Raw genomic sequence first — 21,575 nt, 5'->3', positions numbered from 1 at the left:
CAGATGGAGAGGCCACCGTGCAGAGGGACCGAAGCAGAACCGTGGTGCCGGCACGCCTGGCCCAAGCCCGGCTCCTTGGGTGTGAGGGTCCTGCGGTCTCTTGTGACAGGGGCTGCATCCGCGAGCCCATGGCCCAGCTGCCCCGTGGGGCCTGTCGACACATTCCCCACCCAGGGCCGCGGGAGGGAAACATGGGAACCGAACTGGCAGCAGCCATCGGGGCCCTCACGTTGCGCCCCAGACATGCTGGGGTTTTTTTACTAAGCGCCAGACTCTCCATCCAAGGACCTGAGGCTACCTGAAGGCCGTGCACGCTCACCTGTATCCTAGGAACGCCGTCCCTAGGCCACAGGCCACGGACACCGTCCCGCAGAGGACCCATGCCGCGGAGCCCGACCAAGGCAGCAGGGCCCACGGCCAGCGGAGCGCAGCGACTCCTCCAAACCTGCTGCTGGCTGCTGCAGGAGAGCAGGGAAGAGGCATCACCTCCAGCCACGCGTGCGGCTGGTGCCCTGTCCACGGGAGAGCCATGGGCGTGGACATGTAACGGTTCCTGAGTGGCTCGGAAAGGTTTCCAGAGATACGGACCCTTAACTGGCCAGACAGAGTGAAGCGGGGTGCCTGCCCGGCGTGGGTGGGCCGTGGCCAGCAGCAGGCAGCCTGCGTGAGCGCGGCCCCACTGCCTCACGTTCTCAGGGCACGGTGCTTCTTACACCCGGATTTCCGCCTCGGATGCCGCCACGGTCTGCGCCCCTTTACAGGTTTCATTGTGCCCTTGAGGGAGGAGGGGAAGAAGGGGGAGGGAAGGGATGGAGGGGAGGATGGGGGGGAGCAAGAGATGGGGAGGAGGAGGTGGACCAGGAGAGGAGCGGAGGATGGGAAGCGAGGAGCAGGGGAGGGGAGGGGAGAGCAGGGCCACGCAGAGCAGGCAGGACCGTGTGGAGGCAGCCGCCTCTTGCAGGGCCCGGGGGGCACGTTCTGGGGAGCGGAGCACGTGGTCACAGGCCCCCCAACATCTCGTGTCTGCAAGAGGAGGCGGCGGGAGCCCCGCCACTCAGGGGAGCAGCCCGGGGCACGTGAGGGGCAGGAGGAGGCCTGCCGGCCTGGAGCGAGGAGCACCCGCGGGGAGGCTCCAGGCAGGAGGCTGCTGTGTGCGCGGTGGGGCCGAGCTCAGCGGTTGTCCTTTCCCCCGACCTCCACGGCCTGCTGGCCTTTGCGCCCACATGCGCCCAGTGCGCCTGCTGGGCTGTCGGTGCCAGTCGCCCTCCCCGCTCCCCGGGACGGGCCGCAGACCCCGGCGCCTCCGCCGCCTGCGCCCCCCGGCTGACCCGTGTTCACACCCGCGCCCGAAGCCGGCGCCGAGGACCTCGGGCACCTGGAGCTGGGGGCTCGCTGCTCCCCCCGCAGGCACCTGCACCCGCCCCCGCCCCAGGCACCCCGTGCCAGCGCTGACCGGCTGCCCCCTCCCCACCCCCGGCTCCCTGCCGCAGCTGTAGCGGGTCACCCTGCGGCACAGCCAAGGTGGCCGAAGAGCCAAGGGCAGCGGAGAGTCCCTCCTGACCCAAAGACGCGACCAACCCACGTAAGTGAGCGCCCGCCGGCCGGGAACGCCCGGGACGCGGGAACCAAAGCTTCGCGTGTGGTCAGAGCGTCCGGCCTCCTGGGCTCCAGCTCCCACTGCGGGGCCCCGCGTCTCCCAGGAGCCCCGGGTGCAGGAGGGCCCGGCCCTGCACCCCAGCCCGACGTCACTGGACCCCCGCCCCGACGTCACCGCGCCCCCGGCCCGACGTCACCACACCCCGGCCCAGACGTCAGGCGCCCCGGGCCCGATGTAACCCCACCCCCGGCCCCGACGTCACCGCACCTGGCCCTGACATCACGCGCCTGCGGCCCCATGTAACCCCACCCCCGGCCCCGACGACACTGGACCCCCGGCCCTGACGTCACTGCATGCCCGGCCCGATGTAACCCCACCCCCGGCCCCGACGTCACCGTCTGCACCTTGAGCCCCGGGGCTCCCCTTCTCCCTCCGAGCGCGCTGGGCGGCGTCAGCTCCCAGGTCCTCCCGCTCAGGGGGCGGACACCCTGCACCGTCACCCCGGGCCGCCCTCCTGCAGGCCCCGCTGCTCCCGGAGACAAGGCTGCCCTGCAAGGGACGGAAGAGGACGAGGCCGGGCTTGCGGGCTCTCTCCGGAGCTGGGCCGGCGTCTCCAGGGGACTCAGCCCGCGGGGCCAAGGTGGGGGTGGGCGAGGCACGGGCAGCCCGGGACCAGCTCCTCCGCGTCTGCCGGGGTGGTCGGCGCCCCAGGCAGTACGGGGTGGCGGCAGCCAACAGGGAGAGACGGAGCGGCCAGAGCGGGTCCGGATGCGGCTGACAGCCCCAGGCGGGGGAGCAGGGCCCAGGGGCCCGACCCGGAGGGAGGGGGCGCTCGGCAGGCAGGCGGGGGCTGCAGAGCACAGGGAGCCACGCGCCCCGCCCGGCCCAGGCAGGCCCCGAAGGACAGCAACGCGACGCTCGCCCGGCCTCAGAGGCGCCCCGGGCCCAGCCGGACCTGCTCGTGGGCACGTGTACCGGGCTGAGCCCCCGCGGCCCTGGCCCTGCCGACCCACGACCCCCAGCCCGACCCCCAAAGTGCCTCTGCCGGTGGGTGCGTGGCCCTCCCGACTCTGGCCCACGGCCCCTCTGGTGCGGCCTCCACGGGGCTCCCCTGCGGTCCGGCCTGCTGGGCCCTGACCCCGGTTCGCGAGCTCCATCCCCGCCCGGGCCTGGCCCGCCATGTCCAGAGAGACCCGTCAGGACGGCGACAGGACCAGGCCGGCCGCCTGTGCTTACCTCGCGCCTCTTCCCTGCCTCTGCCGTTCCTCCACGGGGGTTGGGGCCTGATGATAAAGGGGTCCAATGGCGGTGTTCACCCAGGGACTCCAGGTTCTCTGGGAGAGCCTCCTTCAGGACACAGCCTCCCCACGGCCCCGCCGGGCCGAGCTGGGCCTCCCCGAGACACAGGACACGCGGCCCGTGAGCCCTTCCCCGTGGCTTCCCGGCTGGGGCTTGGCGGGGTCGCAGCCTCTCCCCTTGCCGTTGCCTGATTTCCCGGCTGCTCTCCACATCCACTCACCCGGAGCTGCCCCCACGAGCGGGGAGCGGGACTGGCAGGCATTCACGCGGGAAGGTCCGCCAGCGTCCTGCACAAGGGAGGCGGCCGTCAGGGCGGGCGCCCCACGACACAGGAGGACCGGGGAGCAGGGCACGTGCACAGGCTGCCGTACCTGGCTGAGCCTGAAGAGCAGCGACAAGAGCTGTGCCCCGGGAGAAGCCAGCAGGGTGCCCAGGAGGCCCGTCCACAGGGACCCGGCGGACACAGCATCGGGGGCGCTGAGGGCCCACGCCAGCTGTAGCGAGGTGCTCAGGTCACCAGAGTGCGTTGGTGTCATCGCACGGGCTTTAAGGTGAGCGCACCGAGCTCTCTGCTGGATGCGCTGCCGGACGCCTATCTGAGGATCCCTCACCAGGGTCCCAGCAAAGGGGAGGCCCGCGAATGGCCATGAGGTCAGCATAAGAGGCGAGTGTGAGTATTTCCACCTCCCAAGAGTCGTGCTGCGCTTCTGCAGGAGAGCAGAGCCCCTAGCCCCTCCTCCCCCCGCCTGCCACCAGCCGCCCATGCAGATTCTGAGCAGCGTCTGCGTCACATGCGGCGCAGTCAGGCCACATTGCCAACCGCAGGCGGGCATCCCCTGGGCAAGTGTGGCCTTCGGAACTCCTCCTTGCTGCTTCTGGCCGGAGGATTTGTAAAATCTGAATTAACTGGCAGCCTTATAAACAGCCTAGCAGCACGCTCTGGGAAGCCCAGGCTGCTGCGCCCCTCGGGGGCTCAGGAGGGCGTGCTGTGCGCTGCGGTGGTCGGGGAGGAGGCCCACCGCCCAGAGAGCACCCCGCCTGCACCCAGGCCAGCGGCCGTGCATCCCCTCTGGGCGCTCAAATCACAGCCTCCCCCCGCCCCCCCACCCCGCTTAGGCCCTCCTCCTAGGACTGTGAGCCCGCGGATCCCTGGGCTGAGCAGGAGTCACACCGTGAGTCTGGGAGTCGGAAGCCACTTCCAGAAAACGTGGCGCCCCCCACCTGCTCCTGTCCTGCCGCCGTGACCAGGGCAGTGAGACACGCGTAGGCACACAGCAGGGCAAAGGCCACGGTGAGGCGTGCCGTGGGCAGGAAGCCGCTGGGGGAGGGCCGGCTGTACACGGAGGTCCACACGTGGAAATCCTCCAGATACTCTGTGAACTTGCAGTACAAGAGCTGCAAGAGACCGCGAGAGGGACGTCCGCTGATGCGGGGGGTCGCCCCGACGGCGGGAACTCCGGGGGGCAGCCATCCCGGGGTGATGCTGCTAGCCCACCGGCGGGACGCTGGGCCGTGCTGGGTGCTCGGGCCCCCAGGCCCCCCCGCCCTGCGCCCGGGCCCTGCTGTGGGCTGGCGCCTCCGAGCCCCGGGATGAGCCGTCGCTGGCTCTTGTGCCACCCCTGAGGGTCCACAGTCCATGTGCCCACAGGCCCCCCCGTTCCCAGCATGCTCCCCACGGCCGGGAGCGCGCCGGCCACCCGGGCTTCAGAGGCCTCAGCGAATGTGCAAAATGCGCACGTGCAGTTACACCCGTGTAAAGCACACTGGCGTACAGGGCGGATGGGGCCATGGGCAGAGCAAGTTCCATACGTGGCGTTGCTGTGGCCCCTCGTGCTTCTGCCCCCGGTCCCACCCTTGCTGCTTGCTGGTCATCCGGGGCCCGGGACACACAGGGCACCCATCCTAACAGGCGGCCCCCTGGGCGCCGCAGGCCATGCACTGGCTGTGAGTTCGGTGAAATGTCCTCACGGGCAAGGTCGGCACCGTGCTCAGTGACGGCGGCAAGGACCGTCCCTCGGCGGTGGGCTGCTCGCTGGGCGCGTCACGCTAACCGCAGTGCGGGTCAGAGCGTCGCCGCAGGGGGATGCGGCCCAGCCTCGTGTCGTGCCAGCAGCCCCCCACCTACCTTCCAGAAGCCGAGGCCCCGGCGCAGGCTGCCCAGCTCCCACGCTGTGTGGCCGTCCCGCCCGCTCGCCGCCAGCCAGCACTCAGCGGGGAAGAGCCAGCTGTGCCCGGGCCCGGCTGCCAGCTCCTTCACCATGATGTGGCTCACGTACCAGGCCGGGGCGGGCCCACGGCTGTCGTGCCAGAGGCAGATCCTCCGCAGCGGGCCCAGCAGAGCGGGGACGCTGAGGACACAGTGGCACCAGGTCAGGCCGGGGTGTGGGCGGTGGGGCCTGGAGCATGGTGATTCCCACCCTCGGGGGGCCTCGGGCATGTCAGCCCACGTGCGCCTCGCAAGGGACCTCTGGGGCCCCTCCGGAGCCTGGGGCATGGGCAGGGAACCCCGCAGGCCCCCGGGCCCCTCAAAGCAGGTGCCTGGCTGCGCCGGGCGGGAGCACATGCAGCTCCTGTACCTGCCGGCCCCCCTGAGCCCCGTCGCTTCAGGGCCTTCGTGCACCTGCCCCCGGCGTGGATGAGCCTGCAGGAGACCCCTCTGGGGGACAGGACCCTGGCGCCCGATGCACCTGGGACACAAGCTCTCCAGGAGCAAGGGCGCCGAGGGTGGCTCCTCCACACCTCGGGGCCCAGCGGGGCCGATCTTGGGTCAGTGGCCCCACCTGTCCAGCTGCTCGGGCTCCGCACAGACACGTGTCCACTCTCCCCAAGGCAGGAGAGCGGGGTCAGGGCTGTGAGGAGCTGGGCACCCCCCCTTGCCGTGCGCAGGGGGCTCCCCTCCGCGTCAGCACACAGGAACGACCAACCCACGTGCACACTGGTGCTCCCCCCGGACTCCTGCCTTGGCCACCCCATCCTCACGGGCCTCGCTCACCTCAGGACAAAGGTGTGCCTGGAATTCCTTTCAAACAGGGGCTGCTCCGGACAGTAGAGCTCCCGGGGTCCTGAAAGCCCATGCTCCCCACATAAGACGATGTAAACCTCAGAGCAGAGACACAAGGGTAGGACTTTGAGGTCCTGGACACCCCACACTATGCTGTTCCGGAACCTTCCTGGAAGGCCGAGGACCACAGCACAGCCCTGCCCCTGGCCACTGCCCTGCACTCTCCCGGGACAGACCCCGGAAGCAGCGCCTGCCCGCATCAGCCGGATTCCAACATGTTTGATCTAGAAAAGCCAGAGACGGCCGCTCAGGTTCACGGGGGCACGTGCAGGTCTCAGAGGGAGAGGGCGGGTGCAGGCGCGTCACCCTCCCGGGCTCACGGGGGCCGTGGCTGGGACCAGGGTGGCCGCGGGCCCTGCAGCCTCGCATCCCAGCCCCGGGGCTGCCCATTGCACACCGGGGCAGCTTCTGTGGCCCAGAGACACGATTCTGAGGCCTGCAGCTCATTAATCTTGTCTCCAGGAAAGCTGCTTACTTATTTCCAGTTTTTAAAATCCTCCCCCATCGCAAAGTACAGCTTCCCTTGAGAAGTTTCTAGATCTTGTTTCAATCAACAGTCTCTAGTCTCGTGGAGCTGCTTTGGGGCACGTGAGGTGGAGGTTTAATAGGGCTTTTTGCAAATGGTCCCTGCCCCTCCCATGGGACCTCCCCCGTCATGCTCAGCTCGGGATGCGCCCTGTGCACCGTCCACCTGCCTCACACGGGGCAGGGCGTGCGGGCTGGATGTCCGGGCTGTTCTCCACGGAGAAGATGGAGAGGGACAGGTGTTTGGGGTGGCCCCGCGGGTGCAGAGGGCTCACACAGGCATGAGCGAGGGAGAGTGGGACAGTGGGAGAGGAGGGGGACAATGGAGCAGCCGGTCGGGCCAGTCCACGCTGGGCACGTCTGGGGCCATCCCTCGCGCCATCCGCAGCCTTGTACCCCGTACCGTGCGGCTCCCGGGGCGACCGGCTCACCTTGGCGCTACAGCGGGTGGGAGAGCGGAAGCCTGTGTCCACGACAACCGCGTACAGCTGGTGGCCGGGTGGAGCATCTTCTTGCAGAAAAATGTAACCGGCTTTCTTTCTCTCATGACAATCTACCCGTCTGCTTTTAGTAACCAGAAGCGCATAAAGAATTGTAAAAACTACGATCAAAACACCGGGGAGCAGGTTCTCCGGGTGTCTGTGAACGAAAGGAGAGGAATAAGTAGTGAATCATGAAAATAAACATTCAGGCAAAGACTAAGCAACTCCCCCTACACCGGCTCGCACTCGCACACCCACACACGCGTGCTCAGAGGCCCTGAGTCTTCACCAAAGTGTTTGTAGATTGTTGTCCGTTTTGTAACCGGAGAAGACAGTGGATTCTGGCCTGGGGAGGAGGCCAAGAAGGGGAGGGCGCAGGGCATGGTGTGGCCTCTGCATCCCTGTGTGCTTGGGCGCTTTCTTGATGACACACAGTCAGAGCATGGGTCCCGCTGCCCACACGAAGACTCAGGGGTATGACGTCCATAAAGCGCTTGGACATCGGGTGTGATGAACACCCCCTCCCTCCCGCCAGACCCTGCCCACCCGCCCCGTCCCTCCCACCTTCCACGGTCGGGCTGATTGCCCCCCACACACAGGCCCTCGCCTCCTGCTCCCAGGGCCACAGCTGGCCAGGGGGTCACCGACCCCTCCAGACCCACGGAGCAGGGTCCGCTTCGCGTCCCTGGTGCAGGACCCTAACGTGGAGTCTCACGGGCCTCTGACTGGGCTTCGCAGGGCGGGAGAGGGCTGGTGCTGGGCCGATGCTGTGCTGCCCCTGCCTGACTTGGGATGTTGCCCTTTACGTGGGGGTCCCCGGGGCTGCCCCTCTCCTTGCCCCCCCCCCCCTCGTCATATCCCAAAACACCGTTGAACAGCTGTCCCGAGTCCCATCACCGGATGCCTGGTGACCTCGCAGCCCCCACACCTGTGGTATCAGGGATCCACTCACTGGTCTACAGAGTTATCTACTCTTTGGTGACTGGTTAAATAATATGGTCCAGCGGGATCCCCATTACGTCAGCATAAGGGGGAGGAGCCTGACCCAACGCTCATCAGGAAACGCAGCCTCTGCCATCTGTATTCACTCAGCAAACAGCGCTCAGTGCTGCCCTGAGCCAAGCCCATCCGTGGTCCATGTGGGGGGCGAGCAAGGGCTCCTGCCCCCACAAGCTCACCCTCTACTTACTCATGCTTCAGAATCCAAATATGCTTGTTCTGTATAAAACCATAGCCCAAGAAATGAGCTTGAGTTGCAATCTATTATCTAAAACGGGACACATTTGGGGCACCCAGCTCCTAAGTTGGAAGAGCGTGTGTCTGCTGATCTTGGGGTTGTGAGTTCGAGTCCTGCATGGGGTGTAGCGATTACTCCAGTAAATAAACAGGCGCCTGGGGGGCTCAGTTGGTGAAGCATCTGCCGTCAGCTCAGGTCACGATCCCAGGGTCCTGGGACCGAGCCCCATGTCGGGCTCCCCGCTCAGCTCGTGCTCACTCGCTCTCTCTCTCAAATAAATAAAGTCTTTTAAAATTTTTAAAAATAAATTAACTTTAAAATAATAAAGACAGCTCCCTTCTGTTTGGAAGAGAAAGAGGGAGCTACGGACATGCGTAAACCAGGCTGGGCGCACCACCGTGTCCCCGGCGACAAGAACAGCCCTGTCAGTGTGGACCCACAGGCTAAAAAGGATGCGGACATTCTCATGTTTCTGCGTCTCCTGCCCGTGGATGGAAGGACAGACGCCATATGATATTCATGGAAGATTATCTACTCATGTGGGCCGGCCAGGATGCAAACCAGCGACAGCGACATGGGCTTCGGGCATCTCAGGAGGACACGTGGGCTCCCGCGGGGGCAGCGGCGCAAGTAAAACTTACTGTTCTCCAGAAAACGGAGCTCACCTCTGCAGCTCGGAAATGTCACTCGCTGAGAAAGTGGCATTCGGGCTTCTTCTCGAGATGGACACGGGCGCCAGGCGGTCATGGCTAGGAGGGAGACGTGGGCTGGGGCACCAAGCACGGGCCGAGAGTGGCGTCTACAGCATCATGTACGTGGGTGGAAGGAGGGCCAGAAGGGGTGCCGGGGGCTGGTAATCGCGACTTCATGCAGATGCCTCAGTCTCCACACCCCGCAGGCTCCAGCCCGGCCCCGCTGGGGGCAGATGCATGGCCACCAACCAGACTCCCACCAGCACCCGAACGCCAGTCCCGGGCTACAGGCCCCCGTCCCGCCACTCCTTCCGTGACAACTGCTGGGAGGCCGATTCTTAAGGTTTTAGTAAAACCTACTTGTCTCTCATTATCCTGGGAGCAGGGCCCATACGCTGGTCACTCCTGGGCCTCCGGCCCACAGACCGGTGCCCGCGGACGGCAAGACATAATAGGGAATAAATATGTCAGCGCACTCATGATTACTTTGATATCAAACTGAACTTCTGAGCCACGACCAATAGGGTCGATGTGTCACTAGCCAGGACACCGGATAAATTAAAAAACACAACAGAAGAGCAGCAGCGAGACGTGCCGATGTGGGGTAGGACCTGGACCTATCGGGTGCCGCAGCCCCCGATTCTTTGTAAGAAGGAAGTGACTATTTCCATTCCTAAACGTGCCCAGTCACTGTACCCGCATCTGGGGGAGGGGTCACGGCAGCGCCCCTGACGGAACGGTCAGCTTGGCCGCTGGATGATGAACAGCGTCTGCTCCAGCCGTGCGACCCATGCACCCAACTCGCCGGAGGCTGACATGGTCCACGGGGACCGTGCGCACATGGAGTTTGCCCCGGCAATCACACGTGAGCTGGGCTCTCCGCAGACAAGCGGTGGAGATGGCAGAGGCCGCATGGCTGGAGGGCAGCCACGGCGGGCGCCACCGTCCACCCAGCAGCGCGCTTCGACAGACTCGGGGACGCGGGCCGCAGCCGTCCCCTTGCAGGGGGCACCCAAGAGCACTGGACAGCCAGACCTGGCTCTCCTGGAGGCTCCTGTACCGAGGGCACTAGGCTTGCGGACTGGGCAGGGGCGCACGAACCAGGTTCCCAGGAACCCACGGCCAGGGAGGCTCCAGGGACCCGGCCCCACGCCGAGGAAAACGCGGTCGGCTTCTAAAAACCTCGGGTTTGTCCGCAGCAGCACGTCTGTACCTGCAGTTCACTTTTCCTGGAGACACTCCTGGCTGTGGGGAGAGCTCGCTGGCCTCCACTCTCCGGCTTCCCAGACGACGCACTGCAGCCAGTGGAAGCGCACAGTGTAGTTCACGGCCTTGGCTGAGTATCTGTTCCGAGGGCTTCTGTCATAGTCAGCATCCAATAAGGATAAATAGCCCAAGCTGAGGTCTAAAGGGAGAAAATAAAATGTAATAAATACAACCTGAAGGTTGCAAGGTGTAATGTGTTCCAAAAGCCACTGGAGGAGTGGCCAGCGCCGCGGAGGGCAGTGGAGCAGGGCATGGGAGGCAGGGGGCAGGGGCAGAGGGGCCGTGGGGCAGGGAGCAGGGCATGGGGGTGCTGGGGGCGGGGGCAGCGGGGCGGGGTAAGAGTCATGTGGCCACTTCCTCTCCCAGATTATTTAAACTGTGCAGCAAACTGGTGCAGACAAGCTCCCCCGCCTGCCCTCCCACGGCCAGCAGGGTGTCGGATCCGTGTGCCTCTCTTCCGGGTGCACCCAGGTCCCTCCCCACCCTGATGGGGGAGGGTGAGGCAGGGAGGCCCCACAGGAGAGGCAGCAGCAGCACCTGGAAGGTGGCGGGGGGGGGGGGGGGAGGAGGTGAATGGGCTCGGGCCACACCCAGGTGTGCACCTGCCGCTCGATGCCTCCGCCACGACTGAAGCAAGGCGCTGCCATCCACACGAACCTTAGAACAGCCCTTGTCACCACGAGAGCAACTCAGACTGACAGGACTGGGTCCCTGGACGGCTCAGTGTGCTGGGCGCCCAGCTCCTGGTTGCAGCTCAGGTCCTGATCCCCTGGTCATGGGATCGAGCCCCTTGTCGGGCTCTGTGCTCAGCAGGCAGTCTGCTTAGACTCTCTCCACCCCCTTCCCTCCTAGCTTATGCGCATGCTCACTCGCTCTCTCGAATAAATAAAAAAATCTCTTTAAAGATTTTTAAAGTAAAAATTAAAATTAAAATGAGGAGACCTCGCCCACTGACCTCTCAGAGGCCCAGCAGGTATATGCAGGTGCACGGGCTGCTCATCCCAGACGTAGACCTTTTTCACAAGAAAAGCAGAAGGAGTGGGTTTCTCGGAGAACCTGGAAGGGAAGACAAAGCCCCAGTGTCCAGTCGTGTTTTGCTTTCTCCCCTCAAAGACCTCCACCAGACGCTTTTGTGCAAAGATCCCTTTGACGACGAGGACACAGGTGGGGACGCAGCTGCGCTCACTTCACAGCACCACTGGGCACCACCCCTCGTGGCGCCGCAGAATAAAAACCTCTGAATGAAACACAGACTTGGGAGGAACACGGTAGCTCCGCGGGCTCAGGAAGGTGGCGGCCAGGCAGCCTCCCCTGCTGGGGACAGTGGCCGCGGCCTCCGGGACGGCAGACGGCAGACGGCGGACGGTGAGCCCCACAGGGCCGCTGGGAACCTGGCTGCAGTCCGTCTACCTGTGTCTGTGTGACTTAAAGAATTAAGTGAAAATGCAAACGGAGAGAAGCGGCCTGCCCCAGGTAGCGGCCCCGCTCACGTGGCAGGATGAGGGTGGAGCCACAACACACACCGAGCCCAGGCGGCAGGCGGTGTGGACGGCGCCCCGTGGGAGGCGCAGCTGGCGGAGGGGCCCGCTCGGGCAGGGGGGCGCTGGAGGGAAGCTTTGTCGGAGGCCCGGGGACCCGGCCCTGTGACTGCGGGATCCCAGGACACCCTCCCCACTGGCCAGCTGCTCAGCATCCCCTCTCGATCCACTCACGAACTGGGCCTACCTGAGCCTCGCAAGCTCAGTATCGTGGGGAAGGGGATTCATTAGCAAACCTCCTTCTCAGATACATCGGTTTGAACACATTTTTTTTCCATTAAAAAAAATAAATAAAAAGTAGAATTCTGACCCAGGTCTACACTGGAGAGAGAACCGGATTCCGCATGGGGCCGCCTGTGCGGTAACAGACGCTCAGGTATTTCTTCTTCTAAGCTTAGCAGGCAGGAGCCACATCTCAGAGGAGACAGCGTGCGGCTCCTTCCGTGAGCCAGTGACCACGTCACGTAGGGCCATTGGACGACAGCGTCTTGACTGCGTGCAGAGTGGGTTTCCCTCCCTGCTCTCGGAGACGCTCTTGCTGCGGCCTGGCTCCGGGGTGGCGGGGTCCCCCCACCCCAGCCCGGGCAACGCACCTCACCAGCACCATGACCGGGAAAGCTCCTGACGGGGGCCTAAAAAACTCAATCCTTATGTGCAGGGACTCCCGGGGGGTCGCAGCGCCCGTGAACTCATGAACGTTCACTCTGTCCCGAAGCAGCACAAACGCCGTCCTGGTTCTTCCGTTGTCCTGTCACCAAATGGAAAGCTCGGTCAGCAAAATCGGCCTCTGCAAAAGTAGAGGCAGGGGAAGCGGGTCAGCGCGGCCGGCGCGACCCCGGGGGCTTGCAGGGCCCTCACCAGGCCGCCTTCCTCCCCAAACTCCACGGCCACGGGCGCCCTCAGCCGCCAGCCGCCGACGGGCCTCCTGCTGGAGCAGCCGAACAGGGATGCGGAGACCACCTGGCCAATCTGCGGAGACAAGAGCCCCGAGGTCCGGGGTCGTGCTGTGCACCCGCCGGGAACCGGCCAAGACGGCAGGGCTGCGGCGCCGCTGCTTCGCTCGGGCGAGGACCCTCACAACACTGATCATTTCCAAAGCCCTTAAAGCAGTTTTTTGCCCCGACAGGAGAGAGAGGCAGAGGGGGAGAGACTCCCAGGCGGACTCCCCGCCGCGTGCGGAGCGCCCTGCGAAGCTCAGTCCCACGATCCCGAAATCAGGACTTGAGCCAAAATCAAGGGTCGGACGCTTCCCGAGCTGAGCCACCCACGCACCGCGGCGCTTCTGCTCCTTCCCTGAGGAGCAGCAGGAAGGCAGATTGCGGGCGGCCAGGAAGGTACAGAAGGATGCACAGACGGAGTGGAGCGGCTGGCCCGGAACGGCGGCGCTCGGAGGCCCCGCCGGCCCCACCGGGGGAGCCACGTCGGAGGCCGTGTCTGTGCGCCAGCCATGTACACCCAGGCTCCTGGGGTCTTGTGCAACATCTTCCAAAATCGCCAAAGTTCCCCAGCTGACGTCACTTTATTTGGCTACACAGGGATCATCGGAATTCACTTAAATCGTCGGTGAGCTGTAGCTCCCCGTTGAACGTTTAGGAACGACTCTACCGGGGTTATCACTAATAATGTTTTGAATAAAAAAAAAATCGTGCTTTGAATGACTCTTCCCTCGCTTCCTCTGGATTCCTGCAAGCACAGCAGCAGGTCCGGCATCTGAAGCTCCGCGTGAGCTCTGCTCGGGGACCATGCACCACGGACACCTGCTTGCCGCAGCTCCTTGGAGGGGAGTCCCTTTGGAGCGTTACACTGCTGCACCTTAAAAAAAATTATTTTGGGATCCCTGGGGAGGCTCGGGGGTTTAGCGCCGCCTTGGGCCTAGGGCGTGACCCTGGGGTCCTGGGATCGAGTCCCGCGTCGGGCTCCCTGCGTGGAGCCTGCTTCTCTTTCTGCCTGGGTCTCTGCCTCTCTCTGTGTCTCTCATGAATAAATAAATAAAAAATCATTTTAATGTCTATTTCCTTACTGCTTGTTAATGTGAATGGCTTTCATATGCTGATTAAGCATTTCTATTTCCCTAAAGCAATAATAAAACGTCAATGTTTTGTAAGATGAGCATTTTTCACCCAAAGAAGGAATCGCCAGTAAGTGGTGGATTCATTCATCAGGCATTATCGGGCACTTGAGCCAGGCTGGGGTCCTTCACGTGGGTCCTGGGTGTGGAGGCACCACGTCCCCAACATCCCCGGTCTGACACCCGCTCTGACCCTGCTGCCCTCCTCTGACAGCCTCCTGGGGACCCAGCGGCCACCCTCGCTGGTCCAGCCCGGGCGTGCTCGTGAGTGAGCATGGAAGAAGAGAGGTACGCTCTGGGCGGTCCGAGGTAGCCCCTTCTTAAGTTTCACGGGGCTAAAGTCTTTATTTGGTCACAGAAACGAGTAAACCAGGTTAAAATGGCCTCACGGGCACTACTGAGGGGACCCAGACATCTGGATCCTGGGAGACCTAGTTCTGCTAAAAGTTTCTTCCAAAAACAATAGAGCCAAGGGCACATTCCACATGGGCCCTCTCTTGGCCCTGAGCAACACATGCCACCTGCACCCTCTCCTCGTCACCAAAGCTTCCTTACCGCGGGTTGGAGGTGGTCGTGGGAAGGGACCGGTCACCTGCCATTTCGTACCTGCCCAGGACCTCGTCCCCACGGATACAGGTTCTTCTTGAAGAGCATGAGCTGGCTAATGTAGCACGGGCCCTGCACAGCCCCCACAGGACTCTGCGCGGCCAGGTCTGCAGGCAGGTGCACCTGGACAGAGCCCAGGCTCTGCACGGAGCTCTGCAGGTCGTGGTGAAGACGCGTGCGGAACTCCATCTGCCCAGCGCTGACGTGGAGCTGGTGCTCCGTGCTTGCAGAGAGGCCGTCCTGAAACAAAGCCCAGGGTCAGCGCCTGCCGTGCCTGTGGGTCAGGTATCTCGGGCCAGAAGCAGGTGAGGGGCGGCGAACAAGGGGAAAGGTGGCCCATCTCAGGGTGCTTGAGATTCGGTGGCCCAAGCAAGCGCTGTGACATGAAGACCTAAGCACCGAAGGACAATACTAACACACAAACTGTTTTCTTTGCTTCTGACGCGTCCTCCCGTGATTTTATGCATTTTGCAACAAGTGTTATACTTTCATTATTCCTCTGGGGGTCTTGTAGCTCACCCAGAAGCAGCCTGAACATTGCGTGGACCTGGCAGTTGACCTCAGCACGGTGCCACAGGGCTCAGCGAGGGGAGAGTTAGGTGTACAGCAGCACAAATGCGTGACCGCTAATCGCGGTTCCTCTTACGAGATTCAAGCGGGAGCGTGTTTATTTTCGGATTTCCCAAATGTATGCTAAACCAGTAAGTCTGGGCAGGAAAGAGGATAAATGGGTAGGAGAGGAGAAAAAGAAGCCTGTCTATGAACTCCTTACAACCTGGGGCCATTTCCTACGGGGGAAAAATCCGGTCAACCCTGCAGTTACTACAGCAGAAACAAACGTCAGTGGATTTTTTTGTAGTTGAATAACAGAATAACATGCTTTTTGCATGAATGCACATTAGGAATCCTTTGCATTACTTCAGTTTGCTCCTCAAGAAGAACGTGTGCTCAGAAATGCTGTCTCTGAGGCTGGTAGCACCGCAGACATCCCAGAAGGAAAGCTACCAAAACGTGGACGGATGGAGCAGAAGCAGCTTTTCATGGGAATATTACAATATTCCCATGAAATACTGATTTTTTAAAAGATTTTATTTATTTATTTATTCATGAGAGACACACAGAGAGAGGCAGAGACACAGGCACAGGGAGAAGCAGGCTCCATGCAGGGAGCCCGACGCCGGACTCAATCTTGGGACCCCGGGGTCACTCCCTGGGCCGAAGGCAGACGCTCAACCTCTGAGCCCCCCAGGCGTCCCAGCACTTGGAATTCAAACCAAAAATTTCCAAGGGCCCCACGACCACCCAGAACAATCAACACAGTACTTGAAGAGCCAATTCTACTTTTTGGTTTCTAGAAGCAGCTACACGAGGGGATGGCTGTTACCCGTGGAGAGAAAAGTCTGATGTACCAACAAGAGATCCGAGATGATCTTGGTCCCCTCTTCTTGCAGGAAGCCCGAATTCCTGGGTTTCTCCCAGTCCGAGGCCTCCAAGACTTCGGATACGAGTAGGATGAGCTCAAGCATCAGCCCCTTGTCCACCGCCAGCCTCCCCGACAGCGGGCTCTGAGCGAGGGGTGCCCGGGCAGACTTCAGGATGAGAGCCGCGCTCCTGAAGCTCAGCTGCGGGAAAAGAGAAGGTGTAAAGGGAGGTCTCCCCATCTCCCCATCCCCGCTTCTTCCATCACTATGGGAAATAAAGCCACTCCAGGGCTCCAGGAACTGGGGATCGAGCCTGGGTTTGGTGCCCAGCGCATTATTGGCCAACTTCATTGGCGCCAACGTCCTCTCTCATCTTCAGTCTCCTGACCCATGAAACAACCACAGAAAATAAAGGTCCCATGGCCGTTTATGCTAAGACACTACTTGGTTTGAACCCAACAGCTGCTTTACAAACCCTTCTGAAATGGCCCCCACCACCTGCTGCAGGCATCTCGAGCCCACGGAACTCTTAGGGCTCCCAAAGGACCGAGGCCTCTTCCTGCAACTGCCCTTGCCCTGTGTCTACCGACAAAATCCTACTCCTGTCCTTCCCAAGCACTTAAGAGGGACCATTTTCTTTTCTTTTCTTTTTTTTTTTTATTGGTGTTCAATTTACTAACATACAGAATAACCCCCAGTGCCCGTCACCCATTCACTCCCACCCCCCGCCCTCCTCCCCTTCCACCACCCCTAGTTCGTTTCCCAGAGTTAGCAGTCTTTACGTTCTGTCTCCCTTTCTGATATTTCCCACACATTTCTTCTCCCTTCCCTTATATTCCCTTTCGCTATTATTTATATTCCCCAAATGAATGAGAACATATAATGTTTGTCCTTCTCCGACCGACTTACTTCACTCAGCATAATACAAGAGGGACCATTTTCGAACACGTGTGAAAGTAGAGAGAATAATACAGTGTTCCAACACGCCCCCCTCCCAGCTGTGGCCCTTACTCATTGGCAACAGATTTTCTATCCCTCCTTGGATTTCTTTTTTTTTTTTTTAAATGATTTATCCATTTATATGAGAGAGAGGTGGAGGAGGGGCAGAGGGAGAGGGAAAACCTTCGGCAGACTCCTTGCTGAACACAGAGCCAACGCAGGGCTGGATCTCACAACCCTGAGATCATGACTTGAGCCGAATCCAAGAGTCACGGGCTCAACCATGAGCCACCCAGGCGCCCTTCCCCCCTCGGATTTCTAGGACAATGTTTTAAAGGAAATCTCAAGCATCATTTCTATCCACCACACATCAGTGTGCATTGCTGACAGATGAGAAGTCTTTCTAAAGACCTGTCCATGACGCTCTGGTCGCACCGAACAAGATGAATCATGGTTCTTTCCCACGTAGCTTTTAGAGCCAATTTCAAATGCCCACCGGGCAGAGTGCTCTCCACACTGCCTTTCTGGGACACTTGGGCACCCTCCTCCTTAAAGGACCCCACATGTTTACTGAAGCAAGTCTGGTCCCACATTTAGCTTCGGTCATCCGGCCTAAAAGACAAAACCAAATGTCCTCCTGCCTTGTGCCTTAGCAGCTCCCGGGAATTGCTAATAAATGCATATTGATGGAATGGAATTAAGATTCTCCTTTCTGACAGCATGCTTGGTTAACCAAAATGTTAATGTTTCAGAAATACTTCCTGAAATCAAACTCTTTCACCAGCAGTAAAATTAGCTAGTCTGGAAATACCCAGAAACCACTATGAACAGCACCATACAGGAAGGAACTCATCATCCATGTTTTCAGTGTTTTAAAGAACACACTACGACCATTTGTCATACTGGATGTTTTTCAACCAAAACTATCGGAAGCAGTTTCTGGAAATGAGAGCCACGGTCAGGTTTGTCGGGGCACAGTCAGGGGCAGGGAGCACAGTCGGGGAAAAGGAGGACAGTCGGGAGGCAGGGAGCACAGTCGGGAGGCAGGGAGCACAGTCGGGGGCAGAGAGCACAGTTGGGGGCAGAGAGCACATTTGGGGGATAGGGAGCACAATTGGGGCAGAGAGGACAGTTGGGGGCAGAGAGGACAGTCAGGAGGCAGGGAGCACAGTCAGGGGTCAGGCAGACAGTCGGGAGGCAGGGAGACAGAGGGCAGGGAGACAGTCAGGGGACAGGGAGCATAGTCAGGGAGAAGGGAGCACAATCGGGGGCAGAGAGGACAGTTGAGGGCAGAGAGGACAGTTGGGGGGCAGGGAGCTCAGTTGGGGTCAGAGAGGACAGTAGGGGTCAAGGAGCACAGTAGAGGGCAGGGAGGACAGTCGCGGGTAAAGGAGGACAGTCAGGGGCAGGGAGTACAGTCAGGGGCAGGGAGCACAGTCAGGGGCAGGGAGCATAGTCGCAGGGCAGGGACGACAGGCAGGAAGTGGATGCGAGGGCGGGGGAGGAGGTGCGGGTGTGGGAACCAGTGGGCGGCTGCAGTGACGCGCCTGAGCCCTGAGGAGGCCCGAGTGGAGGCCCCAGGTCAGTGTCACCGTCATGCAGACATAACGGAGAAGGTGGTGGTGAGACCCCCGTCCCCCTCCCGGGGAGGAGGTGCAGAGAGCATAGGGCCAGGGACGCTGCCCTGGGGCATGGGGCACCGAGCAAAGAAGGGAGGAGCCCACAGCGGTCACAGCCAGGAGACTGTCCCGGCGGGGGGGAGGGGGGGGGGTTCCCGACAGGACGGGAGTTGGCTGGCGCTGGGACAGGACAGGCTCCCTGCTAAGGCGGGACAGCAGCCAGATCCCCTCAGCTAAAGTGTGCAGGTGCCACAGGCAAGAGCCAGCTTCCTGCAGGCCCGGCTCTGAAGAGGAGCCAGAAATGGGGTGACGTCCAGAGGGATTGTAAATAAGTGACATTCTGAGCAAGCAGGGGATCATCCCGCAGAGAGGGAGAAATGGGAAAGGCAGCCAAGAGCTCCGACCTGGAGCTGGGAGGGTTGACAAGAAAGAAGGGTGGGGGCAGGGGGTCAGTGTGGGCTCAGATCGACATCTCGGGGTTGTGGAATCAAGCCCCATGTTGGGGTCTGAGCTTGGCAGGGAGTCTGCTGGAGATGCTCTCCCCCCTTCCCACTGTGGGCTCTGTCTTTCAAATAAATAAATAAAATCTTGGAAGGAAGGAAGGAAGGAAGGAAGGAAGGAAGGAAGGAAGGAAGGAAGGAAGGAAGGAAGGAAGGAAGGAAGAAGGAGGGAAGGAGGAAGGAGGAAGGAGGGAAGGTGGGAGGGAGGAAGAGAGGAAGGAGAAATCTATAAACAACTTATAAAACTGAACACCCATAAAACAAATAATCAAGTTAAAAATGGGCAGAAGAGGGGCGCCTGGGTGGCCTCAGCTCAGTCGATTGAGCCTCAAACTCTTGATTTCAGCTCAGGTCATGATCTCGAGGTTGTGAGATCGAGCCCATTGTGCTCAGTGGGGAGTCTGCCTGACATTCTCTCTCTCCCTCCAGCGCTCCCCTATGTCCGCTCTCTCTCTCTCTCTCTCTCACTCACCTCACACACAAAGACATTTCTCAAAAAAAAAAAAAAAAACCCACTCAAACAGCAGAGACATGGAGAGATACTCGACATCACTGGTCATCAGGGAAATGCAGAGCAGACCCCGATGAGGTCCCACCTGACACCTGTCAAAATGGCTAAAATTAACACGGGAACAACAGGTGTTGGCGAGGATGAGAAAGGGGCGCCCCACTGCTGGCAGGGACGCAAGCTGGCGCAGCCGCTCTGGAGAACAGCGTGGACGGCCCTCGGAAAGTTCCATTGGAGCTACCCTAGGACCCAGCAGTAGCACTGCCAGGTGCTTACCCAGGGTATACAGGACACTGATTCCAAGGCCTGTGCACGGCAGTGCTCACAGCAGCAAGGTCCTCCACAGCCCCACCGTGGAAGGAGCCCAGGTGTCCACCGGCCAAGGAATGGGTCGGGGAGCGGTGCTGTGCACGCGGTGGAAGGTTACTCAGCCATAAAAAGGAATGAAATCCTGCCACGGGCAGCGGTGCGGATGCTCCTAGAGCTTATTACGTGAAGCGAAGTAAGTCAGTGAGAGGAAGACTAGCACCGTGTGGTTGTGCCCCCGTGTGGAATTTAAGGACCAGAGCAAGCAAGCGAAGGGGAAGGAACCAAGGAACAGGACTCTGCACTCTAGAGAACAGGCTGCTGGTGAGCAGGGGGCAGGGCGCAGGTGACAGGGACGAAGGGCGCCTGTCGTGAGGATCACCTGGCCGTATGGAAGGCGGAGCCGCTGCACCGAGCACCTGAGGCTAACAGTACCCTGCAGGCTGGTTACACTGGAATTCAAATAAAAACTTGAAAGAAAGAAGAGGAGGCTGGAAACCCTGTACCCAGGTTCGTAACAGAGAGCCACCCCCTTACCCGGAGCATGTGTCTCACGGGTGATACCGCCGGAACCTCTCTACTTGGGGTTTCCTGGCCTCTGTATTGGGGAACGAGCTCATCCCCGGTGATCTGGGATGGGTGGCCCTATTCACGCGAATTCTCAGGGCAAGTCCCGCATCTAGTTTAAGTGTCAAACCATAGCCTGCACTGTGGGTCCTTTAACAACTGACCGAGGGCCTCCCAATTATGCAAAAACAAACAACAACATAGGAAAGCACACTTGGGAGGAGACGACTCACCTTACGAGGGAAGCGTAGGAGGCCCCTCAGCATGAGGACGGAGTGGGTCATGTCTTCCTGACCGGGACAAACAAGCAAACACACGGGGACGGAGAGAGAAGGAAAGTTCGTCACGGTCCCAAGTGGCGTCGCTCCCAGCATCCTCCCGCACGCAGAGCACATCCTGGTCTCTGAGCCGAGACGGTGGAGGCACCGTCCCCTGGACCCACCTGGCCGGCTAGGGCCCTGTGTCCTCCGGGCGTCCCCTGGCCTCTGGCCTCCCCCAGCCCAGCGGGGTGTGACCAGAAGGGCCAGAGAGAAGGCCGGAGCTTGGGGAAGTTCGGGAAAAGGGTGAGAGGCGCCAAGGGGGGAGAAACAGAACTGTGCAGGTTCTTGGGTTGGGGCTTCAGCGTCACAGGGCCCTGGGCATGTTCTGAGACGCAAGCACCCTCGGGTGGCTGCCGGCGGCGGGAGACGCAGACGTGTGCTCATCGGGCCCAGAGGCATTTGCACATGCGCCCATTTCCTTCCAAGCCCAGATCATCATACACTTGACTCGGTCATTTCGTGGTTGACAAGTCAAGTCAGGCGGGATTCACCCCCCTTGGCTTAGAGAAACACGAGCAGAGAGATCTGCAGTGATACTGGGGCGCACACCCGGGCCAGGCGGGCTGGCCTCCCGACCTCCCTCCTTGACCATGTTTCACAAGCTAGACGGTGTGCTGGTGAGCCCGCCGGCCACGGGCCTGCCACAGGGATGCCACTGGGGACACGGAGCCCACCCTGCTCCCACCGCACCTGATCTGCCACAGGCAGTCCACACGCAGAAGAAATCAGCGCATCCTGTATCCGCGACCACTGGCCACACGAGGGACTTCGGTCCTCCGCGGCCCAGCGACTCAGGACCCTGGTGATCGTGGTGATATAGTTCCTGATCTCGGTGTAACTGCCCATCAGCTGAAGGGTGGACAGGTGCTTCAGGCTGGAGTTATATCTGAAGGAAACGGAAGACTTGTCGGGATTGCTCCAGCCTGCTGCAAGCCTGCCCCGCCTGCGGCCCGGAGGACTTCTACCTGGTATAGAAAACTCCTTGGGGGGTCAGGGCAGACGGGGAATGGCTCGGAGGACAGGC

At 61.1% G+C, this 21,575-nt stretch overlaps 1 protein-coding gene across 1 annotated transcript in view; it reads right to left on the bottom strand.

The window, feature by feature from the left end:
• The window catches only part of PKD1L1 (polycystin 1 like 1, transient receptor potential channel interacting), a 75,595-nt gene that overhangs the window by 24,333 nt on the left and 29,687 nt on the right, over positions 1-21,575 (bottom strand). The window contains 18 exon segments of the mRNA XM_049095261.1: positions 320-679; positions 936-978; positions 2,002-2,880; positions 3,117-3,799; positions 4,029-4,291; positions 5,022-5,244; positions 5,889-5,995; positions 6,914-7,121; positions 8,867-8,950; positions 10,107-10,158; positions 10,161-10,298; positions 11,115-11,215; positions 12,291-12,445; positions 12,556-12,666; positions 14,372-14,611; positions 15,781-15,993; positions 20,465-20,521; positions 21,242-21,437. Coding sequence (XP_048951218.1) covers positions 320-679; positions 936-978; positions 2,002-2,880; positions 3,117-3,799; positions 4,029-4,291; positions 5,022-5,244; positions 5,889-5,995; positions 6,914-7,121; positions 8,867-8,950; positions 10,107-10,158; positions 10,161-10,298; positions 11,115-11,215; positions 12,291-12,445; positions 12,556-12,666; positions 14,372-14,611; positions 15,781-15,993; positions 20,465-20,521; positions 21,242-21,437 — 4,113 coding nt within the window.

This window comes from Canis lupus, chromosome 16 (assembly GCF_003254725.2).
Source record: "Canis lupus dingo isolate Sandy chromosome 16, ASM325472v2, whole genome shotgun sequence".
In the NCBI taxonomy this organism is placed as follows: Eukaryota; Metazoa; Chordata; class Mammalia; order Carnivora; family Canidae; genus Canis; species Canis lupus.
This window is presented reverse-complemented; position numbering and strand designations above follow the sequence as displayed.